This window comes from Elgaria multicarinata, chromosome 15 (genome assembly GCF_023053635.1).
Source record: "Elgaria multicarinata webbii isolate HBS135686 ecotype San Diego chromosome 15, rElgMul1.1.pri, whole genome shotgun sequence".
Classification (NCBI taxonomy): domain Eukaryota; kingdom Metazoa; phylum Chordata; class Lepidosauria; order Squamata; family Anguidae; genus Elgaria; species Elgaria multicarinata.
Window position 1 is genome coordinate 15,280,179 of NC_086185.1, and position 25,333 is coordinate 15,305,511.

The 25,333-nt window shown below is 42.5% G+C and overlaps 1 protein-coding gene across 1 annotated transcript; it reads right to left on the minus strand.

Annotated features, from left to right (window-relative positions):
• Positions 1 to 116: 116 nt before the first annotated feature.
• On the minus strand, positions 117 to 23,656 carry CENPI (centromere protein I). The gene is made up of 21 exons (XM_063142016.1): positions 23,584 to 23,656; positions 20,712 to 21,012; positions 19,742 to 19,876; positions 19,476 to 19,594; positions 19,189 to 19,296; positions 18,822 to 18,870; positions 18,368 to 18,414; positions 17,638 to 17,727; positions 16,966 to 17,094; positions 15,729 to 15,884; positions 14,294 to 14,414; positions 13,760 to 13,851; positions 11,254 to 11,371; positions 11,094 to 11,158; positions 10,306 to 10,403; positions 10,006 to 10,141; positions 8,916 to 9,040; positions 6,399 to 6,447; positions 5,046 to 5,279; positions 2,502 to 2,543; positions 117 to 422 (listed from the first exon to the last, which is right to left on the minus strand). Exons 2-21 carry the CDS (start codon positions 20,905 to 20,907, stop codon positions 285 to 287), a joined length of 2,247 nt encoding a protein of 748 aa, XP_062998086.1. The 5' UTR covers positions 20,908 to 21,012; positions 23,584 to 23,656; the 3' UTR covers positions 117 to 284.
• Positions 23,657 to 25,333: the final 1,677 nt, after the last annotated feature.

A 25,333-nucleotide genomic window follows, 5' to 3' on the forward strand; every position in this document is an offset into this window, starting at 1 on the left:
CAGCACTGCCTTTAGGTAGGCACCGCTTCTGTCTTAAGTGCACAGATTCTGACTTTTCAGTTAAAAAAAAAAAGGCCGTTCACCAAAAGAAGAAAGGTTCCACATGGCAAAAAAAACAGCTTGGCAATAACATCCAGACTTGCTGAATAGGGAAACCAGCTCCACCACTGCACTCCGGGCTTGGGTTTGTCCATCAGGGTGTCAATACCAAGAGATGGAGGGACACTTCTCATAGATGGGAGTCCAATAGCATCCAATATTTTAAGTTGAACAATCTGCAAGAATCAGCCTGTTCCCATTTGCTTGCTTGTTTTCATTTGAGAAGACTGAGAAACACGATTGATGCTACTTTCAATGAAGAGTTTCAGTCCTTGTAATTCTTGGGAGTAGAGATATTCCAGGTACCATTCCCACCTTCTCCCCTGCAGATAAAAGCATTAGAGCTATTACATCTTTCAAGCTACAGAAGCTTCGTCACACAATATCTTCTCAGTTCTTCTACCAGCAGCCCAATACCTGAGCTTGCAGGCCAATCTAAGCTGTATAAGCCCATGATGCTAGCATGCCGTGACACAAACCTCATGCAGCTTCCTTCTTACAGGCGATGCTCAACTGGTTCAAATACGACAGCTTCAGTTAGCTTATAACAGGCATTCCTCTTTATAGTAGAGGATATTCCATAGAAAGATTGAAATATGTCTCCAGTTAGTAGCTGTAATATGTTAGTAGCTGTAGTATCCAGTAATATGTTTATGTGTCAGAAGAGAAGTACAGTAGTAAAGTTAAAGAGAAACTGTAATAAGAAATCCTTATTGCAAGTTGGCACCAGTGACGTGGGCAGAAAAATTTACTTTTCGAAACATGCTGTTCCCCATAAAATCAGTAGCATAATGAATGTATACAGTTTTCACCTCTTCCCACCCGCTCCACCTCATGGTTCTTACAACACTTATCTACTTATTTGTAAATAAGGTGGGCTTGTAAACTGAAACACAAGAATACACATAACCCAAACATACTCAGATATTATCAGAAAAATTTCCATTTCAACTTTTTCGAGAAACCCCACATCACTGGTTGGCACTATGTCAAGCTGAATCCAGACAAGACGGAGGTGCTCGCTGTCAAAGGCCGCAACCTGGGTTTGGAGGTGTGTCAACCGGTTCTGGATGGGGCTACACTCCCCCTGAAAGACTGCGTTTGCAGCTTGGGGGTGCTCCTGGATCCATCGCTCCAAATGACAGCCCAGATAGATGCGACGGCCAGGAGTGCCTGTTATCAGCTTCGGCTGATACGCCAGCTGCGCCCCTTCCTAGAGTTGGAAGACCTAAAGATGGTAGTGCACGCACTGGTAACTTCAAAGCTTGACTTCTGCAATGCACTCTACATGGGGCTACCTCTGTGCCTAGTCTGGAAACTTCAATTAGTCCAAAATATGGCAGCCAGGCTGGTCACTGGTACACCTAGAGGTGACCACATTATACCAGTTTTAAAATCTCTTCACTGGCTGCCGATTAGTTTCTGGGCGAATTACAAAGTGTTAGTTATCGCCTTTAAAGCCCTACATGGTTTGGGTCCAGGCTACCTGCGGCATTGCCTTCTCCTGTACAATCCGCCCCGCACACTCAGGTCCTCTGGGAAGAATCTACTTCAGCTATTAAAAACTAGATTAACAACTGTTACCCAGAGGACCTTTTCTTCTGCTGCCCCCAGATTGTGGAATGGCCTGCCGGAGGAGATTCGTCAACTTGACAGTCTTTTAGAGTTTAAAAAAGCAATAAAGACTGATCTATTCTGGCAGGCCTATCCAGTGAAATTTTAGAATGTTTTAAGGATGTTTTAATCATGTGCGGTATGTTTTAAATCACTTTTTAATGTGTATTTTATATCATGTTTTTATACTGTTTGTTTTATACTTTGAATGGTTTTAGTTTTTGTGAACCGCCCAGGGAGCTTCGGCTATTGGGCGGTATAAAAATGCAATATAATAATAATAATGATGATGTCCCCAAGCATGCCAGCAATGCTTTAAGATGGATTCCTGCATTGAGCGGGTGGTTGGACTCGATGGCCTTATAGGCCCCTTTCCAACTCTACTATTCCCTGATAGTCCCTTCTGAAATTTTATAGTCCGAACAATACTGGGAACCAGGCAACAGAGACACAATTTATATTTTCCAGAAGCCAAGGAAACCACTGCATCTGTTACAAGGCTCCATTCGCAGGCCAGGAATGGAAAATGTTCAGGCTGAGTACTTGTCACACCCCGAGATGTAGCACTACCTGTTCTCCACTTCACATTTCGCTGCACGTGAGAGCATGTTGTGGACACAGATACAGCTTGGGTGCACAAAGAAGGTGCAGGTATCTCAGCAACACAGAGCATCAACCTTGTCATCTTCTAGACCTCCTCCCCTTTCTAGACTTTATTTGCTTTCAAAAAACTCAGCTCCAAATGTCAAAACAGCTCCCTCACCACCATTTTATCCAGGCCATTTTACCTGAATTAATCTGAAGTTTGGGGCTTTGTCTTCTGCTTGTGTCTGAAGGGAATAAGAGAGATGTTAGAAATTAAAGATCTATGAGTTAACCCCTTTTCAAGAAAGGGCTTCAACCACGACAAATTGGCCATTCAATTCTACAGGCACATTCACTCTAGAAACAGCCTCAGAGTAGTTTAGATGGAGGCAGTGTGACACAACTGAAGCACTAACCCTCTTGCGCATAGCATGGGCAAAAACAGGCTGATAAAAGTCTCAAAGTTGTGCCACGAAATCAAATCTCAGACTAAGTCATACATTTATGGAAAAATGTACAAGTTGACATTTTGTGGCGATCCTGCACAGATCAAATTAGCTTGGGGTGCTTCTGGAGAATAGTTCAACTGACTTTCAGCTCAACGTCTGGAAGGCCACTGGAAAAAAAAAAAAGACCTAACTCATGCCAATGTCACCTGAAGAGGAAACGGCTCTGAGAGCGTTCAGCCATCTGTTAATCTGCTGTATGACAGCACCACCTGGTGAACTGAATAGCAAATTCCAGTCTAGCATGCAGCAGCAAAAGCTTGGCTCTTTGGACTTGGTGTAGCTTTTCCCTACTATGCAGCTCTTAAAAGATACAGGATCCGGACCTGTAATCCTGATCGGGCTAATACCTAAATGCTACACAGAGACCAGAAATACACTAATCATCATTTCAAAGGCTGAGAGACTTCGCAAAGGGATTGCAAAAGGAATAAAATAAAGCAAAAGTTCTCGAACCGCATAGCAAACCTAATTTTTTTTTTAAAAAAAAGCAACCAAATGTAGCGAAAGCAAAATAGATTTTTTGTTCAAGGAGATCAAAAAAAGAAGCCTGGTGATGATTGCCACAGAAGGGGCACCAGGTAAGTTACAGCTTGTCTTCGTTCCCTAGAAAAGTCTATCAATGAAACAAGTCATTGTATTTTTGTATAGTACTTCTTGCACTGTGTTGATTTGCTGGCAGTTTGCCTCCTGGAGATATGGAGCCCGGTCACTGGAGATAAAGAGATTGCCACGAGCTGCTGCTTTATCAGCCATGGGAGACTAGTCTCACATTCTGAGAGCTTTTAAGGAAAAGATCACCCTCCATATCAGCACAGGCCCAAATTAGTATAATCAGGGCTGCGTACACTCTGTGCTTAAGAAAACATGAATACTGTGCCAAGGTAAACCAACTTCCATTAAGATGGACTTGATGTTCTGCATAAACTGTACGTATGAAATGTGAATTTAGGTAAACATTATTTAGACTGCTTCTCCAAGCCTGGAGGAAGGCACAGGGACCTAAGGATAGCACCAATGCACCATCCTTATCTTGTTTGGCAACTCCTCTGGCTTCTGCATTTCACCAGGTGTTGCTCAAGCGTGTTTTTCCAATCATAGGGGCTAGAAACATGCCTTTGAAAAAAGAAACGAAGCTGAAATGTTAAATTATGCATCACACATACCACTTGTAGTTGTAAGCAGAAGAACTGGCAAGCAGGAAAACCTTTCCTTTGGTTTAGGACCCCAAAAATGGGACCAGGACAAATAAGGAAGCACTTTGAGCCTCTGCTAGCTGCTTCCCAAGGCCACTCAGTGAGCTTTCATAGCTAGATGGAGACTTGAACCCAGGTCCAAGTCCAATGCTACTGCCTCCTGCACCACACAGTCTGAGGAAACCAGGGCTGTGGAGTTGGAGTTAGTCTTCAATATGTTAGTCTTCAATCTTCTACAATATAATGTTTATTTCATTAAATGTATATTCACTTGAATTTTATATTCAAACGATACTTTAACCTCGAAAAAGGTTTATGTTACTTATGTACCTAACTGACTTCATTTCTTTTAAAATGGTCATTTGTTAAGTTGTTTTAGGTGTTCAATTGTTTCTTCTACTTTTTTGTAGTTTTGACTTTGATATCAAAGTATATACTTTAGATTTTTGAACTAGTAGAGAAAGTTGTTCCTGATTTTCTTTTATAGTTTCTTTCTTTTATATGCTATTACTTCATACTCTATAGTCTTTTGATAAACCGCCCAGAGAACTTCGGCTATGGGGCGATATAAATGCAATCAAATAAATAAATAAAAATATAACCCCATTGTTTTCATTTTTGGGCTTCTTTAATAAATTAAATAAAAAAACCCAGAATGTCTTAGCTATAGCCTTTAGATCCGGGCTTTAACAGGTTAGGGTTCTAAAAAGTTGCGTGCTTGCAGTCGATGTAGAAAATATCTAGGAAATTTATTTCCTATATCGAAATATAATTAAAGGAGTTGGAGGTGCCATGAATAAAGGAGCCGGAGGTTTTATGTGCCGACTCCACAGCCCTGGAGGAAACCCACACCCAGCTTGAGCTTTTATGCCACAGTTGCAGCTGGGCTATGTGGTACCAAAGACTGAAATACAACAGGAAAGATTAAAGACATCATGGTAACTAATGATCAACAGACTCACAGAAGATCCAGTAGTCTTAAGTAGCACAGTACTAAAAGAAATAGGGATGATGCTACTCAAACAATACAAACACTTGTTCTTACCTGCTGCAAGAAGAGCATGGCATAGCCTGTCAGGGCAGGATGGTAAACTATGTTGAAGCTCTTCCTATATTCCTGCACACTGGTCTTCTCCAGCACTTCTGGATCCAAGTGAATCCCCTGAGGGTGGAAATCTTTCTGGAACACGTTTGAGGCCCACAGGCACCCAACCATGGCTGTTATGTACTGGTTGTATTCTTGGCAAGTCTTGCTGCTGAACTTGAACTGCAGCATCGTCTGACAAGACACAGGAAGACAATCTATAAGACATTTCAGGCCAGGGATGGCTCCCTTTATCTCTTGCCAAGAAGGAGCATCATTCCAACAAACCCCCTGCACAATCATTATCTGCAGAACACCGATTAAAAAGTAGACTAAAATTAGGACTGCACAGCTTGTGACCCACTAAGACAAACGCAGCCTTGCTATCCACATTTTGTGGTTGGCCAGGTGCTTGTGGATGGGGGGGAAAAAAAGAGGGAATTATGTTTTAAATCTTTGACATGGGGGAAATCAGCTGCATGTCATATTTTCAGTTAAACTAGATGCAGAAAGCTCTGAAACAAGCTCAAGGAACAATCATGACCTAGGGGTGGTAACTGATGTGCAGGCGCCCCCCACCCCCAGACCCTCATTAGACCCTCACACAGAGCCATCAGATTTGCTAAACTCTGTGAAGGGGTCTCTCTCTCTCTCTCTCTTCGCTCAAATATGCACATAGTCTTTGGGGGCTGCATACTCCCAATCTGAACAGCAGAAGACTGCTAGAAGAGGGGGTTCTGGAAGTTGGCAGCCAACCCACATTGCCATCTTTTGGGCACTCCCACAATGTTGAAGGTCAACAGGAGTAGCTTTGGGTCTGGCTACAACTCAAACTTTCCCAGACCTGGTTATATCACAGCTAAAGACAGACGTGCATAAATGATAACGAGAAGGTGCAAGACAGACCCATAGCACAGCTCACTTTCAGTATGCGTAAATATCATATATTTAACCTCCATAGACTGCTGTGGTGTTTCAGAAAAAAATTAGGTCGACGTGCAGTACAGAGAGTGTTGAGTTCAAAAAGAAAGTGGTTCATGATAATGAAGTGAGACTCAGTTAAGGAACTCTAGACATAGATCACTGTGTGTGTGGGTATGCGCAGGTTGGATTCTTTTTTTTTTTTTAGGAAAAAATCCTACCCCTCAGGATTTTAAGAGCATGTCATATAGGAGGAAGAGATTTGAAATCCAGACAAAAATCAATTGTTGAAGAGTGCCTCTGGGATTATATTGAATATCAGGGATAAGACCCAGTGGAGAACTTTGTTTCACTCCAGACATAGGACATTACTTGGCATATTATTTGTGGTACCTTTTTAGACTGTTGATTCTGCTTAGCAGCTACCAGGTTGGTTCGATACCTGAAGTAAAAACAAAAAGGAGGATTATAAAATTTGAATTCCAATACACAGTACAAGTTAGTGTAGTGTAGCGGTTAGGAGACTGAAGCTACGAATCAAGAAATCCCTGGTTTTCCCTCCACTACAAATGGCAGAGAAAAAACAGTCCCTAATGGCTGGGGGAAGTGAGCACATTGTGTGTGTGTGTGTGTGTAGAAGATAAGTATGGGTGCAGGGGAAATAATTTCTGTATATTATGGCCTATTCAGATGAATGTTAAACCAATAATTTTTAAGATGTGTTGATTGTTCTTCTGATGTTGTATTGGTTTTATATGCTCTTTTAATTAATTTTATGTATCTGATTTATACTGTAGTGTTGTACTAATGTTGTTCTCTGCCTCGATCCAAAGGGAGAGGTGGGTAAGAGATAAATATATTATTATTATTATTATTATTATTATTATTATTATTATATATTGGGATGTGCATGGATGTGCCACTCCTGGTCCAGCATTTGACACTAGACGTGGCCCTTAGGGGCAAAAAGCTGGTGCACCAAAAGAGCATAACACACACACCCTCATTTCTTTTGACACCATTTTTTTACCAAATTACGGAAATTGCTTGTGCTTTCCTTCTATGATTTCTTGAAAGAGGAGCCATCTCCAAATAAGACCCTTTGAGGAAAATACAGGAGGTGTGCATGACAACTCTATCATCCAATAACAAGCATGCTGAATTTCACTCTGAATCTAAGGAGATTCAAAGAGAAGTTCAAGAGGCCCTTTCCATAGCTCAGAAGCAGCTGTTACTCAGAGAGAAGGGGGACGGCAGATGAATGGATGCTCCATTCAATTCCCAAGTGAGACTGTGTAGAAGGAGACTACTGCTTTCTTTAGTACAACAGGCGATGCAGGAGCTTTAGACTATTGCTTTCTTTAGTACAACAGGCGATGCAGGAGCTTTAGACTACTGCTTTCTTTAGTACAACAGGCGATGCAGGAGCTTTAGACTACTGCTTTCTTTAGTACAACAGGTGATGCAGGAGCTTTAGACTACTGCTTTCTTTAGTACAACAGGCGATGCAGGAGCTTTAGACTACTGCTTTCTTTAGTACAACAGGCGATGCAGGAGCTTTAGACTATTGCTTTCTTTAGTACAACAGGCGATGCAGGAGCTTTAGACTACTGCTTTCTTTAGTACAACAGGCGATGCAGGAGCTTTAGACTACTGCTTTCTTTAGTACAACAGGCGATGCAGGATGTACTTTCTTTAGTACAACAGGCGATGCAGGAGCTTTAGGCCTCGAAGGGAAAAGGGAGATCATGACCTCAAGCACCAGTGCAGCATTCAGTCACTATAGAAATGGGAGGTCACTAGAAGTAATGGGTACCGGCAGCTGTTCTGTACAGTATGCACTAGTTTCAGAGTATCTCCCAGAGTGCACCTTTCCACATTAATTCTGCTGCAGCTTCCTTGGGGAAGAAGCTGCAGAGAGTCCTACACCAGCTGTTAGCAACTCGCTCTTTCTCATATCAGGCATGCCCGTTTGAACTGTCGTCGTTAAGAACTACAACACTCTATCTAGTGGGCCTTGTAGAGAACTGACACTTTTAAAAATCCAGATGCCCAACTGGCCTCAAAAGCTCAGGCCTTTGGTGGCTACTAACGAGCGCAGAATCACCACCCCGACACACACCTCCAGTTTGAGACCCTGGATAAAGACATTTAATAACCTCTGAACTTCAAATTGAGAACAGCTTCACCAGTGTGTCGCACAGTTACGTGTATGACGGTTATCCGCCCATAAAGCCATGTGAAACCACATGAAAGCAAGTCACCAAAACAATAAAACTGTAGGAGAATTATTCCAAGGGGTAACTCATTTTTACAGTGTCTCGGGCTGCCAAATTTGAGCCTTGGGTTTCCTCCATCCACGAGGACGACGTCCTCACAAATCAAGCATCAGGGCCACCTACAGCTCTCTCCTTCCAAGGAGAAGCAAGAGGAATCTACAACACTGCGTAAGTGAGATACTGCCGTCGCGAATCTCACTAGACTGTCAGCTCAACAGGTTAAAAATAGCAAGTTGATATTCTGTCTTCCAGCCTTATTACTTTGCACACAACAACTAAACCAGCAGGGTCAGGGATGAACACACGGTGTCCCACAGCAGCAGCCCAGGCCTCCAGTTAGTCCTCCCTCTTAACATTTACTAAGATCTAAACAGTAGGCTGGGTACTATATAAGCTTATTTAGTGGCATGATTGCAGTTCAAAAGATTAACTAGCGGGAGGGGGTAGGTGGGAGAGAGAAATGTTGAGAGAAATGAGAGGGCTTTATAAAAATATGTTGCAGATTAGGGAAATAGGTAGAGTCCAGAACAGGCGAGGTTATGGACATCAAGATCAAACTTCGAGGAAGAGCTTGAAAGAGAAAAAGATGGGAAGCGTTCCCAGCATAGCAAAAACGAGACCTTGTCAATACCTGTACATAATGTGGCAGAGACGGTCAACTGTGACAGCATCCATGCTGAGCAATGCTGGATAGAAGACTCCAGCTGGAGGCATCACAACCAAGGGGAGGTTATACTTCTGATACATATCACACACCTACAAGTAGGAAGGGTAGCCAGATGAATTTGTGCGCTCAGCTCTCTGCCCTCAGTACACTTTCTACACAGGAAAATAGAGGGATTGTTTTGTACCTGTCCACCCACACGTTAACTCTCAGCCACCGTTTTATACATGACTTATAAGGCCTTATGCAGCTTGGGAACAGGATAGCTGAAGGATCAGCTGCCCGCATAGGGTTCCCAAAGATCTTCAGAGGCCTTTCTCTGAGTGCTGACTGGAGACAAGCCCTTCTTCGTGATGGTATCCCAATTGTGGAATGCTCTTCCTAGGACACTTACCTAGTGCCAATGTTATTACTTCTTAAGCACCAGGGGAAGACTATTTTATTCACTTGAATTTTAGTATATAGTTTAATCCTGGTTTTTTTATGGTTTTATTTCTGGTTTACTTCTAATGGTTTTGTTACTGACATCTCTGACTGCTGTTTAGCTGTTATTGCTGTGCTTTTAACGGATCTAAGTTTTATTGTTGGCTACCCTGGAAGCCATTTTACAGAAAGGTGGGACAGGAAATGTCTTTTAAGACATGCCTGAACAGCACCTGAAGGGGAAAAATAATGCGATTTATGCAAACAGGAGATTTTACTGACCTTTTCAAATGTATTTTCAAAAATACCTTAAGGGGTGGGGAGGGTCCTTCCCTTTTCTTCCTCCCAGAATTTTTGTTCCTTTCTCTGTCCTGAAGCATTAGAGCAGAGGTGGGGAAACTGTGGCCAAGCCAATGTTCTGGCCGACACCTCCCCTTATCATTGGCTATGTTGGCTAAAGCTGATGGGAGTTGCAGGACAAAACATCTGAATGGGCCACAAGTTGCCCACCCTTACATTGGAGCTGCCGAGGGATGTCAAACACAGAGTGTTCAGGGCAGCCTTCCCCAATCTGGTGCCCTAAAACTCCCGTCATCCTGAGGGAACCAACTTCCAGTGTGAACAGCTTACGTACCATCTCATAGAAATCCAGGATGAAGTGCATCAAGAAAGCAGAGTTCTTCTCTAAGTGCAGGGCGATGGTTGAGAGCCAGCCTACAAAGTGGATGAGCTCTGCCACAGAGCTGACCAGGCCAGAGAGGGTGGTGTTCCTGCAGCAGGGCAAGATACAGACATCAGCATCACTATCCCACTAGGCATCTGTTAGGCAGGGAGTGACTGCCCCCCCCCCCATGCGAGGAGCAGGTCTGCTCGCCTGCCCGATGGACGCCTCATTGTACAAGAGGTGCGCCACCTTTTTAAAGATTGTACTTACAAGACATCTGTATTCAACTCTGTTGCCATGTTGGCTTGCATGACTTGCCAATTTAGCCAGTTCAGTAACAGCTCTCTCAGGCTTTCAAGAACGCTACACTGTAGAAGAGAAAAACCAAACACGGATCAATTGCATTTCAGAGTTGGAGCATGCCCAACTGGGAGTGTGTGGAGGAGGAAGGCCCATATTTTACACACTATCAAGGCTGCAGCAAGCAGCCAGGGAAGGTTTCTACAGTCCAGAACAGCAACAAAAATAGGTTTAAGAACTCTCCTAGGGTAGCTTAATAGATCTGGAGCTAACCACGTAATCACAGGACATAAAAAATAAAATAGAAATTAAAGTCATGCATATTTCCAGCTAAGAGACAAAAAAGAGCAACAACTCCTATTTTAAGGTGCTGGATTTGTTTGCAATTCCTTTGTCTCTTAGAACACACATACACTTTTCAAGAGTTACAGATGGATTTCAAAGGATGCTGCCGCCCCATTTTCACATTACCTGTAAGCCCGATTTTGCTCCCCAAGACCAATTTATACACAACAAGAAACCCATCTGTAAGTGTGCCAAAGTGGTTTGCCGCCTTCTTTTAGCAAGGATAACAATCCCAATGACATTCAAGGCTTTTTGTCCCCAGTTGTCAGTGGGTGTTGAACCCAACTCTTCAGGGTCTCAGGAAAACAACTGTGGAGAAATAGACCCCTCCCCCCCTTAATGTGCCAGGGATAAAATTTGGTACTTTCTTACACGCGAAAGCAAATAGTCACTGGCCCCTTTCCCTCCATTACCTTAAAATAAAGGGATGAGGTGAAAAAAAGCTGTGTCAACGGCCTGTAGAGGTAAGACTTCATTTCTGAAAGCAAAGGAAGAAAGGAATAGTGACTTTGAAGGAAGACTATCTGTCTAGAGCACAAAACAGGATAAGATTGGTTGGGTGACATTACATACCTGAGAAAGTGCTTAGAGGGATCCAACGCATCAGCTGCAGGACCTGAGGCCGGCAGGAGCAGCCATCCCAGAATGGCAGGCTCCTGTACAAGAATTCTTCGCAGGATGAGAAGCCCTCCTGAAAGGCACAATTGAGATGGCAACAGATTTCTTGCAAGCCAGCCTCTTTCATACACCCTACCTGGTGATGCTTCCCCATAGCAGAGGAAAACAGAAATGATCCATTTGCCCCTCTTCAAACAATTAGGGCTGCCATGCTAAAAGTTCTAAGTAAATGCCAAAAATCCAAGTTCCTTGCCAAAAGATTTTACTTTTTTAGCTTGCCAAAGTGATCTCCAACTACCCATGTGGCTCGCTTTACTCATGTTCCTTATATAGTCACTCTGTTCTGCTTTCCATCTCACAGCCAGTTTGCCTTCCCTAGGAACCCTGCTTCCAGTCTGCACAGACTAGATGCGTCACTCACTGCCTGCCTCAGTTACAATCTGTTTTTCCTCCAGCACGCAGCTATAAGGAGGTAATACTTTTGTGAGAGGACGAAACAGCCCTTCAGGTATTTGAAGGGCTATCACATGGAAGAGGGCAAATACTTGCTCTCTGCTGCCCAGAGGGCAGAACTAGATATGATGTGCTGAAGTTGCAGGAGGGTAATTTCAGTTGAACACTAGGAGAAACATATTAATGTAAGGGCAGTTTAACAATGGGGCCAATTGTGGTGGGATTGTAAATATGTGCAAAAGTTGTGGAAGATGGTGTTTACTGAGATTGAGCAGATTGTTGGAATGAAAATAGAGGATACACCAAGGATTGCATTACTCTCACTGCAAGATCTCAAATGTACTAAAGAAACTAAGGAACTGATAACGAATTTGCTGATGGCTGCAAGGTTAATCGTAGCTAGGAGCTGGAAGACACAAGGAGATTATTGTATGGAAGAATGGTATAAAGAAGTGTGGGATATTGCTATTAATGATAAATTGACATATAATATTGAAATGAAAAGAGGTATAGTAAAAAAGAACGATTTTGAGGGAATTTGGAAAAAGTTCTTAGTATTTGTGTTTTCTAAGGGAAGCGGGAAACCACCAACAGAAGAAACTATGAGTTTCTGGAAGCAGGAATGAGATCCCGAGGTGGGGGGTGCACTTTTATGTTTAGCATGAATATGTATAATAGACTAGTTTGAATATATGAGACAAATGCTATTTTATGTTTATGTATTATGTTTTTTAAATTTTGTTAACTGTTGTAAAAGTTAATAAAAAGAATTAAAAAACAACAACAATAGGGCCAATTATCTAGAAGAGCGATGGTCTTTCTCTTCTGGAGACCTTCAAGCAAAGAATGGATGAGGAGGGGTTGTGGTTCAGGGGTAGACCACCTGCTTTGCATGCAGAAGGTCCCAGGTTCAATACCTGGTCTCTCCAGGTAGGGCTAGGACAGAATCCTGCCTGAAACCCTGGAGAGCCATTGCCAGACAGTGTCAACGATACTGGGCTAGATGGACCCATGGTCTGACTTGGTACAAGATAGCTTCCCATTTTCCATCTGTTGGGGATGCACTAGCTCTGGATTTCCTGCGTTGGGCACAGGGTTGGACTAGATGGCCTACAAGAAACTCCCCCAATTCTGATTCCAAGGGCAAAGGTAAACCCAGAGAAAGCAACCAGACATTTTGAAGTCAGAGTCAGAAAATCCAAGTGTTGTGCCACACGACAACAAAAAATGGTATGTTGTCCTGTAAAGAATCTGCTTCCTGAGAGCCGCTGCATTCTTCTACCCAATAGTTGACTTATCCAGGGACAGCTCTACTTTGAATTGTTGGGCCTTCTTCGGATAATTGGTGATGAGATGGCTAAGAGACTGACCTATGAACAGGAGGAACGCAGTCTGAATCCCATCCCTGCCATGAACTCACTAGGTGGCCTCAGGCAAGCTGCATTCTCTTAGCTTCAGTAGTAATACTCAACTACCTTACAGGGTTGTTGTAAGGATAAGGAAGACACTATGTGAAATATTTGGACATTTGAAAATTCCAGATAAATAATAACTTTTTATTGTTGTTTCTTTCATGCCTGGGAGTGGCACTTGAACAACTCCTGAGCTGCAATTTGGCTACCATTGTTCTAGACAAGGAAGCCCTAAGCTGTGTAATTTTGTTAGCTATAGGACTTAAAAGAACGTTGATAGTTTAGCCAAGAATGGGGAGATGTGTGGACAATGGAGGGAAATGGGAACATGGAGTCTTCAACCACTTGAAGCCCAGCCCATGCCTCTACTCTGACACCCCCAAACAACTCTTCCGTGTCCAAGCCTGTAATCAGAACTGTGGGGAAACTTCTATTAAAAATGAGAGCAGGAAATGTGTGGAACCCAATTTCTTTTCTGTGTGGCATACAGATCACTTCTACCCCTAATCTCAGATATCTTAACTGAGAGACTGACAGAAATAAGGACTCAAATGTCCTCCAGGGAATGCTGAAATGGGAGTCACATGCAAACTAACCTGCAAGAAACACTCTGCTTCCAAGACTTTCTCCAAGAAGTTCTTGAACTCCAATTCATATTGCTGGTTCTCAACTTTATACCAAGGGCATTCTGGATCGTAATAAGAAAAAAGGGTATAACAATGCTTGAATATAATATCCTTCTTTCCCACTTCCCCTATTTTTGTGTACAATCTACACCCGCCACTGTGCCTTGGCACAATTTAGACCCACTGAGATGGTAACCTGTAAATGGGCTGAACCATTTCAGATTGCAGGTGAGGGAGGACAAATGATGGAATGCCTCTACATAACAAAAATTGCTTGCACATAGAAAACTAGTACATCATGCAGAAGATTAAGCTAGAGTCTTTCTTCCCGACTTTTTGTTTTGTTTTCATACGGAGGAACAGTCAGGTGAGGCCTCACCTGAAGTGATGCAGCCCAGACACATGTTTACCACTGGAAGAACTAGTTCACAGCACAAACCTACCATGGCAATGAAGGCATCAGTTCCTGACTCTTAAGATCTCAAATCAATCAGTTTTGCCTACCTTCTCTGAATGTTTGGCCCATCCAATAATACATCCTCTGGTAGATGGAGTCATCTTTGACACAGTTGATGAAGTGGAGCAACAGAGGTCTTCCTAACACTGAGGCTATCTGGGAAGGAGGCTGTAAAGGCAGCCATGAGAAGAAACCGTTAAGAAGGCAGCACACAAAGTTGCCACAGAGCCAACACCACCTTGTTTCTTTGCATTCAAACAAAGCAGTCAAGACACCCAGGAAAACACATGCATACTAGGGCTGTGCACGGACCCAAACCGCTTCGTGTCCCGATCCGGAACTTCCGGATTGGGCCTGAACCGCTTTGGGCCAATCCGCCCATCCCCCGCTCCGCGGAGTGAGATCTGGCGCCGCCACTAGGTAAGCCAACCCCCCCTCCCCCTTACCTGTGTCTGTCGCGGGCTTCAATTGAGGCCCCGGTTGAAGGCAGAAGAGAAGGCCGCAGCCTCTTCCGGCTTCAACCCAGGGCCTCAGTTGAAGCCCATGATGGAGGCAGGTAAGCCCCCCTCCCCCCTTACCTGGCTCCATCGCTGTCGCTGCACGGACTGCGGAGCTGGCGCCAGGTGAGTCCCCCTACCCACCACCTACCTGCATCTGGAGCTCCGGATCGAGGCGAACCGCATCACCTCGATCCGCAGCCCCCCCTGAACCGATTCGTCTTCGCCTTTGTCGGAGGCGAATCAGGCCGCTCCGCTTTCGCTTCTCCGAACTGAAGCGAAGTGGAGCACAGTCCTAATGCATACATACGGTCAGGGCTTGCAACCTGCCCTAGGATGTGAGGCCACTGTAACATGAGAATCAACAACAACTTGCAACCAGTCATGTGTTTTGTTTTCAACGGAATGCCTAATTTAAGTAGTGTTATTTTTTTAAAAAAAACAACAAACACCACTAGTTTAAATAAGACATTGTTGCTAGGAAAAAGATTATACCAGAGATTCCTCAACTGGGCAGGTTAGCTCCAATTTATGTCCAATTCAGACCCCACAAACCACACTCAACGCACAGTTTCGTAATCCACTTGATTTGCAGCACATGCATAATAGTAGTGAGTCTATCAAAATGTTACCATCGGAATGGTTACTTTGTTGTAATGGCATAAGTTTTAAAACATTCTTTTTTGTTTAGAAAACAAAAATCATCTTCCAGATTGTGTTTCAGGGAACACTGCATAAATTCTGGAGGAGGTGGTCATCATGACGATTGTTTAACAGAAGGGTACAATAATCCTTAATACAAGTTCACATTTTTACATTAAGTTGGAATCATTATCACGTCCTTCCAGATGTTTTAAAGCTATGATTCAATTTGCGCCCATTTGACTTCTATCAGATTAGTCAAGTCCTTTTTACAAGCCGAGGATTAAACACACAGTCCCTAATACACACACACTTCTTGGTCACTTTCATGTCTGCCGCTTACCTCTAAATAATGGATGTTTTGCAGAAGCTGGGGAAATGTGTGTAGCTGCTCTACTGGGAAGAATTCAGCATGACTAAGCAGATCATTGTAGATGGACTTCTGGCTATCCGTTGAGTTGCTCTGGCATGCGGGCAGTGCCAGCTTTGCATTCCATTTCTGTACAGAAAACAAGGTGGCCAAAATTATATACAAATCACAGCCATGTTTCCAGATGTGGTGTCAACTCTCAACCCAAATTCAGTCACCATACTATCCTCCAGTCTTTTTCTAAGTTTAAGTCTTCAGTGTTGAATTGCCGTCACAATTACTATTTCTTTGCATCTTACAAAACAGAAGAAAATGACATGCTTTGTGAGCTTTACCTATTGCAATCAATTTACAATATAAGTTAGCTAATGAATTGTATGAGAGCTATCACCCAGATAGATTCAACTGATGCCTCTATGAGAGACTACTGGAAACTTCATGTAAGCTGCTCTGAGCTTTCCAAAAGAAGAGAAATATAACAAAGTGGTTCAAGCAACAACAACAAACCCCAAACACACACACCTTTCCAGATTGATTTTTCCTGCCAAGGAACCTCCGTGCAATGACAAGGATTGCAGGCTGTATTCTAGAGTCACATCAATGTGAGTAATTTACATTCAAACTAAAATCATGCTCTCAACCCATCTTTGAACACTCCCCTAAAGAACCCAGAGAAGCTTCTAAGGAAACTCTAGGCTTCTTAGAACAGAGTTTGAAAGCCACCAATATAGACTTCCCCCATAACCAATATCTTCTCTCCAAGTTTGGGAGCAGGTATCAATTTATAATTATACACAAAACTCTTTCGCTTGTCTTGTTTACTCTGCCATGCACATTACTAAATAGGCTGGGAATATGTGGGATGCCCAGAATGTTGAAAAGTTCAAAAATGGCACATGCCTGAGCATTTAGCAAAATAAAAACAGATGACAAAACAACGCTGAAAGAGACTTTCAGGACTGTGGACAGATTAAAATTAAACAATGGGGAAGAGTGTAAAAAAAAAAAAAGGCAAATTTGTTCTTGCAAGTGCAGACACAACTGAGTCTGAAGGCAAATATTTTTATGTGCAACACTAAGAAGAGACTGCAAAGATACTTGATGGCCTGAGAAGCTAACTAACTGTCAATAATGAATAACATACGTGCAAAACGATAGCATATATAGACATAATCCAATTAGTGCATTCAAGAAATCTTTAATAGCTCACCCTCTTCCGGGACTGGACACAGCCAGTGCCTATTAAATTGGGCTGGGATGTAGGTAATGTTCCACAGATTCGTCGTTTTATGTTGCCGATTGCTGTTTTCCACAAGTTCTCTGAATTCCTAAACCGGATCTTAGAAAGGTGGGGGGGGGGGGAAGAAGAGAATGAAAATTCCCTTTAAACCACAAATAAAAGGATATGGGTTTAGATTACTATTACTCATGCAATGACAGCAGTTATATCTCCAAAGACAATTTGCACTGAAATCATGTGATTCATGGAAAAGCCCTTTCATCTCTTTAAATCAGAAGCTATTAAAGGACATCTCCCAGTAAATAAGTTTACACTTTGGTTGGATTCACACAACACAATGAGTCAGAGTACAGTTTGAATGTGGGTTGCGGTTGAATCATGGGTTGACTACTAGCCCCTATGGGCAGCACAGGATTTGCATTAGTAATACATGAATGCACTTGTAGATGTGAAAAGCGCCTTTCCCTCAAGTAGTGATGACAGAAGTCCAGCAATTGGACTTCTTTGTCTATAAGAATGCAGCTATGTACTCATCAGTCCCAAACCAATAAGGGGCTTGAGAATTTGGACACACAGAATTCCAACTCAAGCTCTCTCACAGAACAAACATATGTCCTCATTGCCAGCCATTCTATTCCTCACCTTCTCATTTGTGAGCGTTTTTATGCGCACCATTTCAGGAGCAAAGCTCTTGTATATTGATAACAGAGCCTGCAGGGAAGGTTCTGCTCCCTGGATAGAAACAAGAAGGGAGTTAGTTAGTTCTGAACATAGCAGGCCAAGAAACTACGAAGCTCGGTCCATTAGAAATGGCAAATCTTTCTGTTCATGACCCATAAATACTTTGGCAGGAGAATGAGGACCATCCCAAAGACTGGCAAGAGCTGTTGCGAAACAGTGTTTGAAGTGATTAAAATTCACACTTTCTTTCACTGACATACAATGTACATAGGCATCAGCAAGTCAGTCAACAGCTAGCATGTTAGAGAAAAGTTACACATAAGAATTTTAAGATGTTCTGATTGTTATTTTAACAATGTATTGGTTTTATATGCTCTTTTAATTATGCATTTGATTTATATTGTATTATTGTATCTAATGTTGTTCCCCTACCTTGATCTAGAGGGAGAGGTGGGTAAGTAATAAATATGTTGTTTTAATATTGTATCCGTTTTATGTGCTCTTTTAATTATGCATTTGATTTATATTGTCTTATTGTATTTAATGTTGTTCCCCACCTCGATCTAGAGGGAGAGGTATAAGTAATAAATGTATTATTACTACAAAAGAGGGCCTGAGGGAAGCATTTTTCCATAGATACCAAAAAGCTTTATAAGTTTTTCCGCCTTGACTTTCGTTTCAAGCAGCTTACCATCTTGGTTTGTAGATCTAGGAGCCTCCTCACACGGAAAGGTTTTACTGTGGAAAAGAAAACAAATGATGCTTTATAACTATACTTTATTTTAGATTACAAATTTATACGAAGACTTTTACATAAGCCTCTAGATGGCTATAGGTAAAACAGTAAAGGGATCTTTATTCCTAGCGAAACAGATTAGATTAAGACAAAACACAGGAGAAAGGCCATATTCTTTTGCTCTGCACAAACTCAGTTAACTGGAATATTAAACAGCTGAATGCTCCATTTTTTATATTAAGTCTTTAACTAATTTTTATAAGTAATTCAAGTCAACAAAATGAGCCCCAGACAATGAAAACACACACAAGATTAGCTCCTTTGACAGAAAGCTTCTGAGAAAGGTTTTTTTTAAAGGCTCAGTTTTGCAAGCACATAACATGTGGCCTCAATCCATTTAAGAACTCACCGTTCTCTCTTCTGGTCAGTAAATAAAGGATGTGGCAGGCAAAGGGGAGCTGCAGAAAGAAAGGTATTGAACAGAAACAGTTAATTTGGCATTTTTTATACTTACTACCCCAACACAATCTTAACAAGCAGATAACATTTAATTCAGCAAGTATTTCTAGGAAATCTTACTGTCAAGATGGCATTTAATCATTTGAGCTTTGTACCAGACAATTTGTGAAAATGCACTGATCAACTGTAATACAACTCCATATTAGAAGCAGTAGTTGCACTTCTTTCAGGGCAACTGAAGAGTGGAGCTATTCAAAGCTATCATGGATAATGAGGTTTTACACACTATCAGAGAGAACAAAATCTAATTATCTTACCAGTTTATCATCTTGTAAGAAGCTGAAGAAAAAGCCATAGAGGGCATTAACTTTTTCCTTCCGGTCAATGAAGTCAAACATTGTAATTAGCCATTTTAAGAAGATTACCTTATGGGAGAAAACAGATATCTTTCAGTAATCTACTGCAACAAACCTGTTATGAAGCATATTCAAAACAGAGAAGGATATAAAACATATAGCTTAGTAGTCACCAGGATAAGCCACACTGGCAAAAAATATCATTGGTAAGAGCCAAGGCATCACCACCACTATGCTTGCCAAGTTACCTGAGTATTTTGAGAACATTTACTAACACAGAGCCAAGACACAGCTGAAACGATAGAATCCTCTGTTATCACTGAAGTGGGAATCAAGTTCTTCAGTAGTCGAGTGTTTATTGCTTCAGCTGAAAGATATTGAAACACACTGCTTTAATTTCAGAATTATTCCCTCTATTGATAATCCATCACAATCTATTGGGGGCTCAATGCAGTTGCTCTTAGGCACTTCTGAGTGGCAGAGAGTGGGGAGAGAAACATAAATTTGTTTTTACCAAACTTGCCACTGAGTGCTACGTTCAACACGATGTCAATTTCTTCAGGTGTCAAGCCTCTCTCCTGGGCGATCTTTTCCACAGTTGCCAAGTGTTTCTGCAGAACTTCATTCTTTAGAGAAATGCGATCCTTAACTAGAAAAAGCCAAGATGTGCAGAGATTGAATTACACACTAAACATCCTCCTTGTGAGTGGTGTCTCTCTCAGAACACTTGCACGATGACTTGCTAGACTTAAACCAGCAAAAGCTTTTCCCCCACAAAACAAACTTCTCTATTGACAAGGAACTGTGGTGTCATGGCATTTGTAAAAAGAAGGAATTCCACTTGCTCAGAAAGATAGTGTCGTTATTATAAACATACAATACTTCTGGTGGTATGCTAAGATCAAGAAAACCATACCAGGGCAGAGTATCTTCAATCATTTATCTCCCCACTAATTTTGCCAATGGCTTTTAACAAAGCATTCTTTTAAACAGGGTGGTTGAAAAGTAAATATAAAATATAATTTTATACATCTCCAATATTTTCTTCTTACAGGAAGCATACCCTGCTAAGCTGTTCTTGAATATCCTTCTGATTATTTTTTTTATTTATTTATTTATCATACTTATACCCCGCTTAGGAAAGTGAGAAGCACAAAACAACTAAAGGTCACAAGAAACTGACCAATGAGATGTATGGGTTCACCATAATACTTGTGAGGGGATGTTTCCTAGACAAGACAAGTTTGATAAACTGACACTGCCTTAACTTTAAACAAAACATTTGGTACAGCACCGTACAGCTAACCTGGAAAACAGTTGTCAACACAGGTACTTTCTGACTAATAGGAATTGTAGAAAAGGAAGGTCCCAAAGGGTTGTAATAAATCTTTTATCTGAAAGGCCTTTTGAGAAGTCATTCAGACTGCATATGCATCTGTTAGCTGGACTGGCGCATAAACATTTAGCCCTGCTTTTGTTCTTACTTTTCTCCAAATAGCACACAGCTTCTTCAAGAGGATCTTGGCTGTGGTCTGTTTTTTCACCAGCAGATATTTGCTGATCTCTGTGTTTCTGTGCACTTTTGCTGCCAACACTCTTTGTGATACTTGCAGATAGACCAGTTTGTTTGCTACAGCTAACTGGCAAAGTTTGCTTCTTTGCATGTATGGCTTTCTTCATCCTTTTTGATTCCAAGGAAAGAAATTGAAGACACGTCCAGTTATTTTCATTTGCCAGTATTAACTTATTCTCCAGCAATATGCAAGTTTGGTGCCCAAAAACTACCTGTAGGAGAAGGAAAGCCATTTTTAGCACTTCAGCGACCCCAATGAATTTGCAATAGTGGACAGCATCCCCAAGGAAAGTATAAAAGTCTCCTTTAGACGGATACAACAAGACTTTGTGGAAGTATACAGTATATCCAAAGGAGGATAGTAAGTGAAGGTTATATTAGTATGTACCTGCTATAGTAATAAGTTACCAAAACCACAATTATTTTATTCATTAAAAAAACATATCCCACCTCTTTCTCTCTTAGAGAGTAAGATCCCCAGGGCTACTAATGAACATTAAGCACAATAACGAAATTAAATAAACTCAGCAGCAAACAGAGGCAGCTATTTATTTGTATACAGTAAATAGTATGAAGTTTTACGAACTCTGATATTGCAACGGCAATTAAGTGATATGTTTGGATTTGTCAAGGATTTTTTTCTTGGGCTGCTTGTATTTTCTAATTTGCTCAGTTACCATGTCATTGCTGTTAAGATTCCCCTTCCTAAGGCAGGATCTACACTACTGCTTTAAAGCGCTTTATAACAGTTATAAAGCGCTTTAACTGCTTTAAAGCGCTATAAAACTGTTATAAAGCGCTTTAAAGCAGTAGTGTAGATCCGGCCCTAGTATTGTTTGGGACAAACAGAGCATGAGCCAAATGTAATCAGGCTTAAGAAGATTAACGTTTTCACACATTCATTCCATCCTATCCTTAGAACATAAGAACCATGCTGAATCAGACCAAGAGTCCATCTAGTCCAGTATTCTGTTCACCAGCTGTTAACCAGGAACCCACAAGTGCAACAGAACCCCTCCCACAACTTATCGCCTCTGATACTGGAGGTAGCACAAAACTATCAGGAAGAGCGTACACTTGGATAGGAAACCATTTGACTCAAGCTCAAACAGCTGGAATCAAACTACTTGATACATCTGAATTCAGCAGGTCCAATAGCATTGGCTATTGGGAGGTATAGAAATGCAATCAATCAAAATAAGACTGGGTTTGCCATAATTACAATGCTGTAACAGAAGCAGGGCTCTGAAGGATGTAGACCCAGCATATTTTATTAGCAGAGACACTGATGTCATCTGTCACGCCCCTCAGAATTCCTTTTCCCTTTGAGCTTAGCTGCAATCGTCACAGCAGCTGATGGGGAAAGAGTTCTCTCAGCAACAAATATTCTTCCTTGTTGTAATGGAAAGTATTTTGGGGTGGCCTGATCTTGAATGGGCAGTGAAGACCTATTAGCTTTGTCAAAGACCTGCTCCTGATGGAGATGAAAACTGCTGGAACTAGTTTGTTGATATGGATCAACACAGCTGCCTGCCTTTTTGGGACTCTCCCTGGGGTTGTGGCTATAGGGACTGTCATGATGAACAGCTGCACTTCAGGACTCACCACAACACCACCATGCAATTGACTCACAAGGCTGCCCCTTTGGAAGGCTTCGCAGAGATGTTGGTTGACATAATAGGTTTGTAGGCAGCGCTCTTATCCCAAGCCTGCAACATGATTTCTCCTAATGCAAGGCTGGTGAGAGAAAAGGACCTAGACCAGGCAGGGCTGTCCTTAAAGGGCCAGTGCCGAGTTACACATAAAATGAAATAAGCCATGCTGGCCCATATTGCCAAAATGCACAGCCAGGCAATATAGGGTGACCATATGAAAAGGAGGACAGGGCTCCTGTATCTTTAACAGTTGTCTTGAAAAGGGAATTTCAGCAGGTGTCATTTGTATATATGGGGAACCCGGTGAAATCCCCTCTTCATCACAACAGTTAAAGCTGCAGGCTCTTTTAAATCTAACCACTCTAGTATAGCTCCTGCAGCTTTAACTATTGTGACGAGGAGGGAATTTCACCAGGTTCCCCATATATACAAATGACACCTGCTGAAATTCCCTTTTCTATGCAACTGTTAAAGATACAGGAGCCCTGCCCTCCTCTTCATAGGGTCACCCTAATAAATGCAAGACATCTGTTGAATACATTTAAATGTAACAATTTAAAATACATTTTAATAAGTTTAATGAATGTGTTAAGCTGCAAACCAACGCACATTTGTATGTGGGAGTAAATCCCATTGACCACAGAGGCAACCAAATATACATGACATCGACCCTGTTCAGACGACACGCTAAGCTACGGTGGTTAATTAAGCATTTTGAGCTAAGCATTATGGCTTTGTGTGTGGTGTGAACCCTTCCTAACCATGGTGGCTACATAACCATGGCTTAAACACGGTCACTAACCATCTGCTGCAAAAGAGTCAGCGGCTGACTGGGGTTTCGCGTGTTGTCTGAACAGGCCCAGTGCTGTTCACTGCTCCTAAGCACAACCTTGTCCACGACACCCCCTACATTGATGGTGCTATATAAATAAATAATAATAATACCCCGCGTCTCGCGAGCCTTTCCCCCTCAGAACACAGCTACCCACCCGAGCCCCGCCCTCCGTCTACGGCTACTCCCTCCCCTTTAACAAACTTAAAAGCCTCCCACCGGCCCTCGGTACCTTCCCGACCCCGCCACGGCAGCCACGACCCCTTCTCCACTCCACGAAAGGCGCCGAGGCCTACCTTTTTCTCCCGCTGTCATAACAACCCCCGCGACGAGCCTCCCTGCTTAACCGCTCTTCAGTTCAAATTTCCCGCGCAGGCGCACATCGGCAACCACAGAGCCTTTGCGCTGGGAGGGCTTGATTCCTATTGGTTGCTCGGCTTCCCACAGTCGCCTGGAGCGTCGCTGATTCGGTATGAGCCTGCGCGGAGTTCTCCTCTTTTTGCCCCTCCTTGTTTTAGACGCACCGCAGGAGGATGAGATCATCGTCCCAGTCTGCTGATGAGCCCGGGCGAGAGTGGGCGGGGGCTGTTTTGAAGAGCCGCGGCTTAGGTTAGAGGCGGGAGTCGAACGGAGTAGCTGCGCATGCTCAGAGTGAATGGACGAAAATGGGCGGGCTGTTGGCTGTGGCCGTTAGTGGCTCTGAGGGAAAAGAGGAGAAGGCGAGCTGGGTGGGGGCTTAGTCTCTCCCTGTCAGACACGTACAAGCACCCTTATTTCTCTGTCATTACATTTGCTCTTATTCAAGAATAAATACAGTTATTAACACTATTATGTAATTGAGAAGAATAATTACCTACCTGGAGCCAGATACCTGCTTTCGTTAGCCCTCTAGTCACAGTTTCAAACGTCTATTCTATCCATCCTCTATGCGGGTTCAGGCAAGAAAAAAACACCTCCCCCTCACTGCCAAAATATTTTATTTATTTATTACACTTATATACCGCCCCATAGCCAAAGCTCTCTGGGCGTTTTACTAGGGTGACCCTATGAAAAGGAGGACCAGGCTCCTGTATCTTTAACAGTTGTATTGAAAAGGGAATTTCTGTAGGTGTCATTTGTATATATGGGGAACCTGGTGAAATTCCCTCTTCATCATAACAGTTAAAGCTGCAGGAGCCCTGCCCTCTTTTAAAATGATCACACTAGTATAGCTCCTGCACCTTTAACTGTTGTGATGAAGGGGGAATTTCACCAGGTTCTCCATATATACAAATGACACCTGCTGAAATTCCCTTTTCTATGCATCTGTTAAAGATACAGGAGCCCGGTCCTCCTTTTCATGTGGTCACTCTAGTTTTACAAAATATTGCTCCCTCAAACACGTTTGCAAACGTTAACTCCACCCTCAGGAAACAGAACAAGGCTTTCTGGCATGGCCCAGTGGCTAAAGTAAGCCCGATTGAACGCAGTAGGATTTACTTCTGAGTAAACATATATAGGATTGGGCTCCAAGAGACCCTCTGCCATGAATTCATTAGGTGTCTCAGCCTCTGTGTTCCCTCATCACTACTCGAACGTAGCAACACTGACCTACCCTACAGGGTTGTTGTAACAGTTACAAGGCAATGGCTGGGTTCGGACGACGTGCTAACCAGTGTGTGTGGGGTAATAGGAACAAAATGGAAAACAACCGTTGATTAGTGTGTCGTCCGAACCCGGCCAATGTGTACGAAATGCTCCGAACACTCTCATGTAGGGAAGGGGAACGTGTGTGACCTATCCAACGTGGTTGGACTGCAACTCCCCATTAGCTATGCTGGCTAGGGTTGATGGGAGTTGCAATCCTTCAATGTCAGGAGGGCCACATGCTCCCCTACCCGTTGCATGTGTTTTAAGTAATATTTTAAAAGCGAACAGTCCCAAATACTTCTGGTTCATTTTAAGTGAATTCCGCAACTGTGCAAGTGACTTGCTTGGTTGCTTTTGTGGCCAGCGTGACAACAAATCACACATTTGTGTATTTGGATTCAGTCCCTTCAGCACATT

Coding starts and splice junctions, on each gene's coding strand:
- CENPI (XM_063142016.1), bottom strand. CDS start 20,907: ATGAAGAAAGCCATACATGCAAAGAAGCAAACTTTGCCAGTTAGCTGT. Junction 19,595..19,741: donor AGCACTCAGTGGCAAGTTTG/GTAAAAACAAAT, acceptor AATATCTTTCAG/CTGAAGCAATAAACACTCGA. Junction 6,448..8,915: donor CTCTGCCACATTATGTACAG/GTATTGACAAGG, acceptor TTTTTACTTCAG/GTATCGAACCAACCTGGTAG.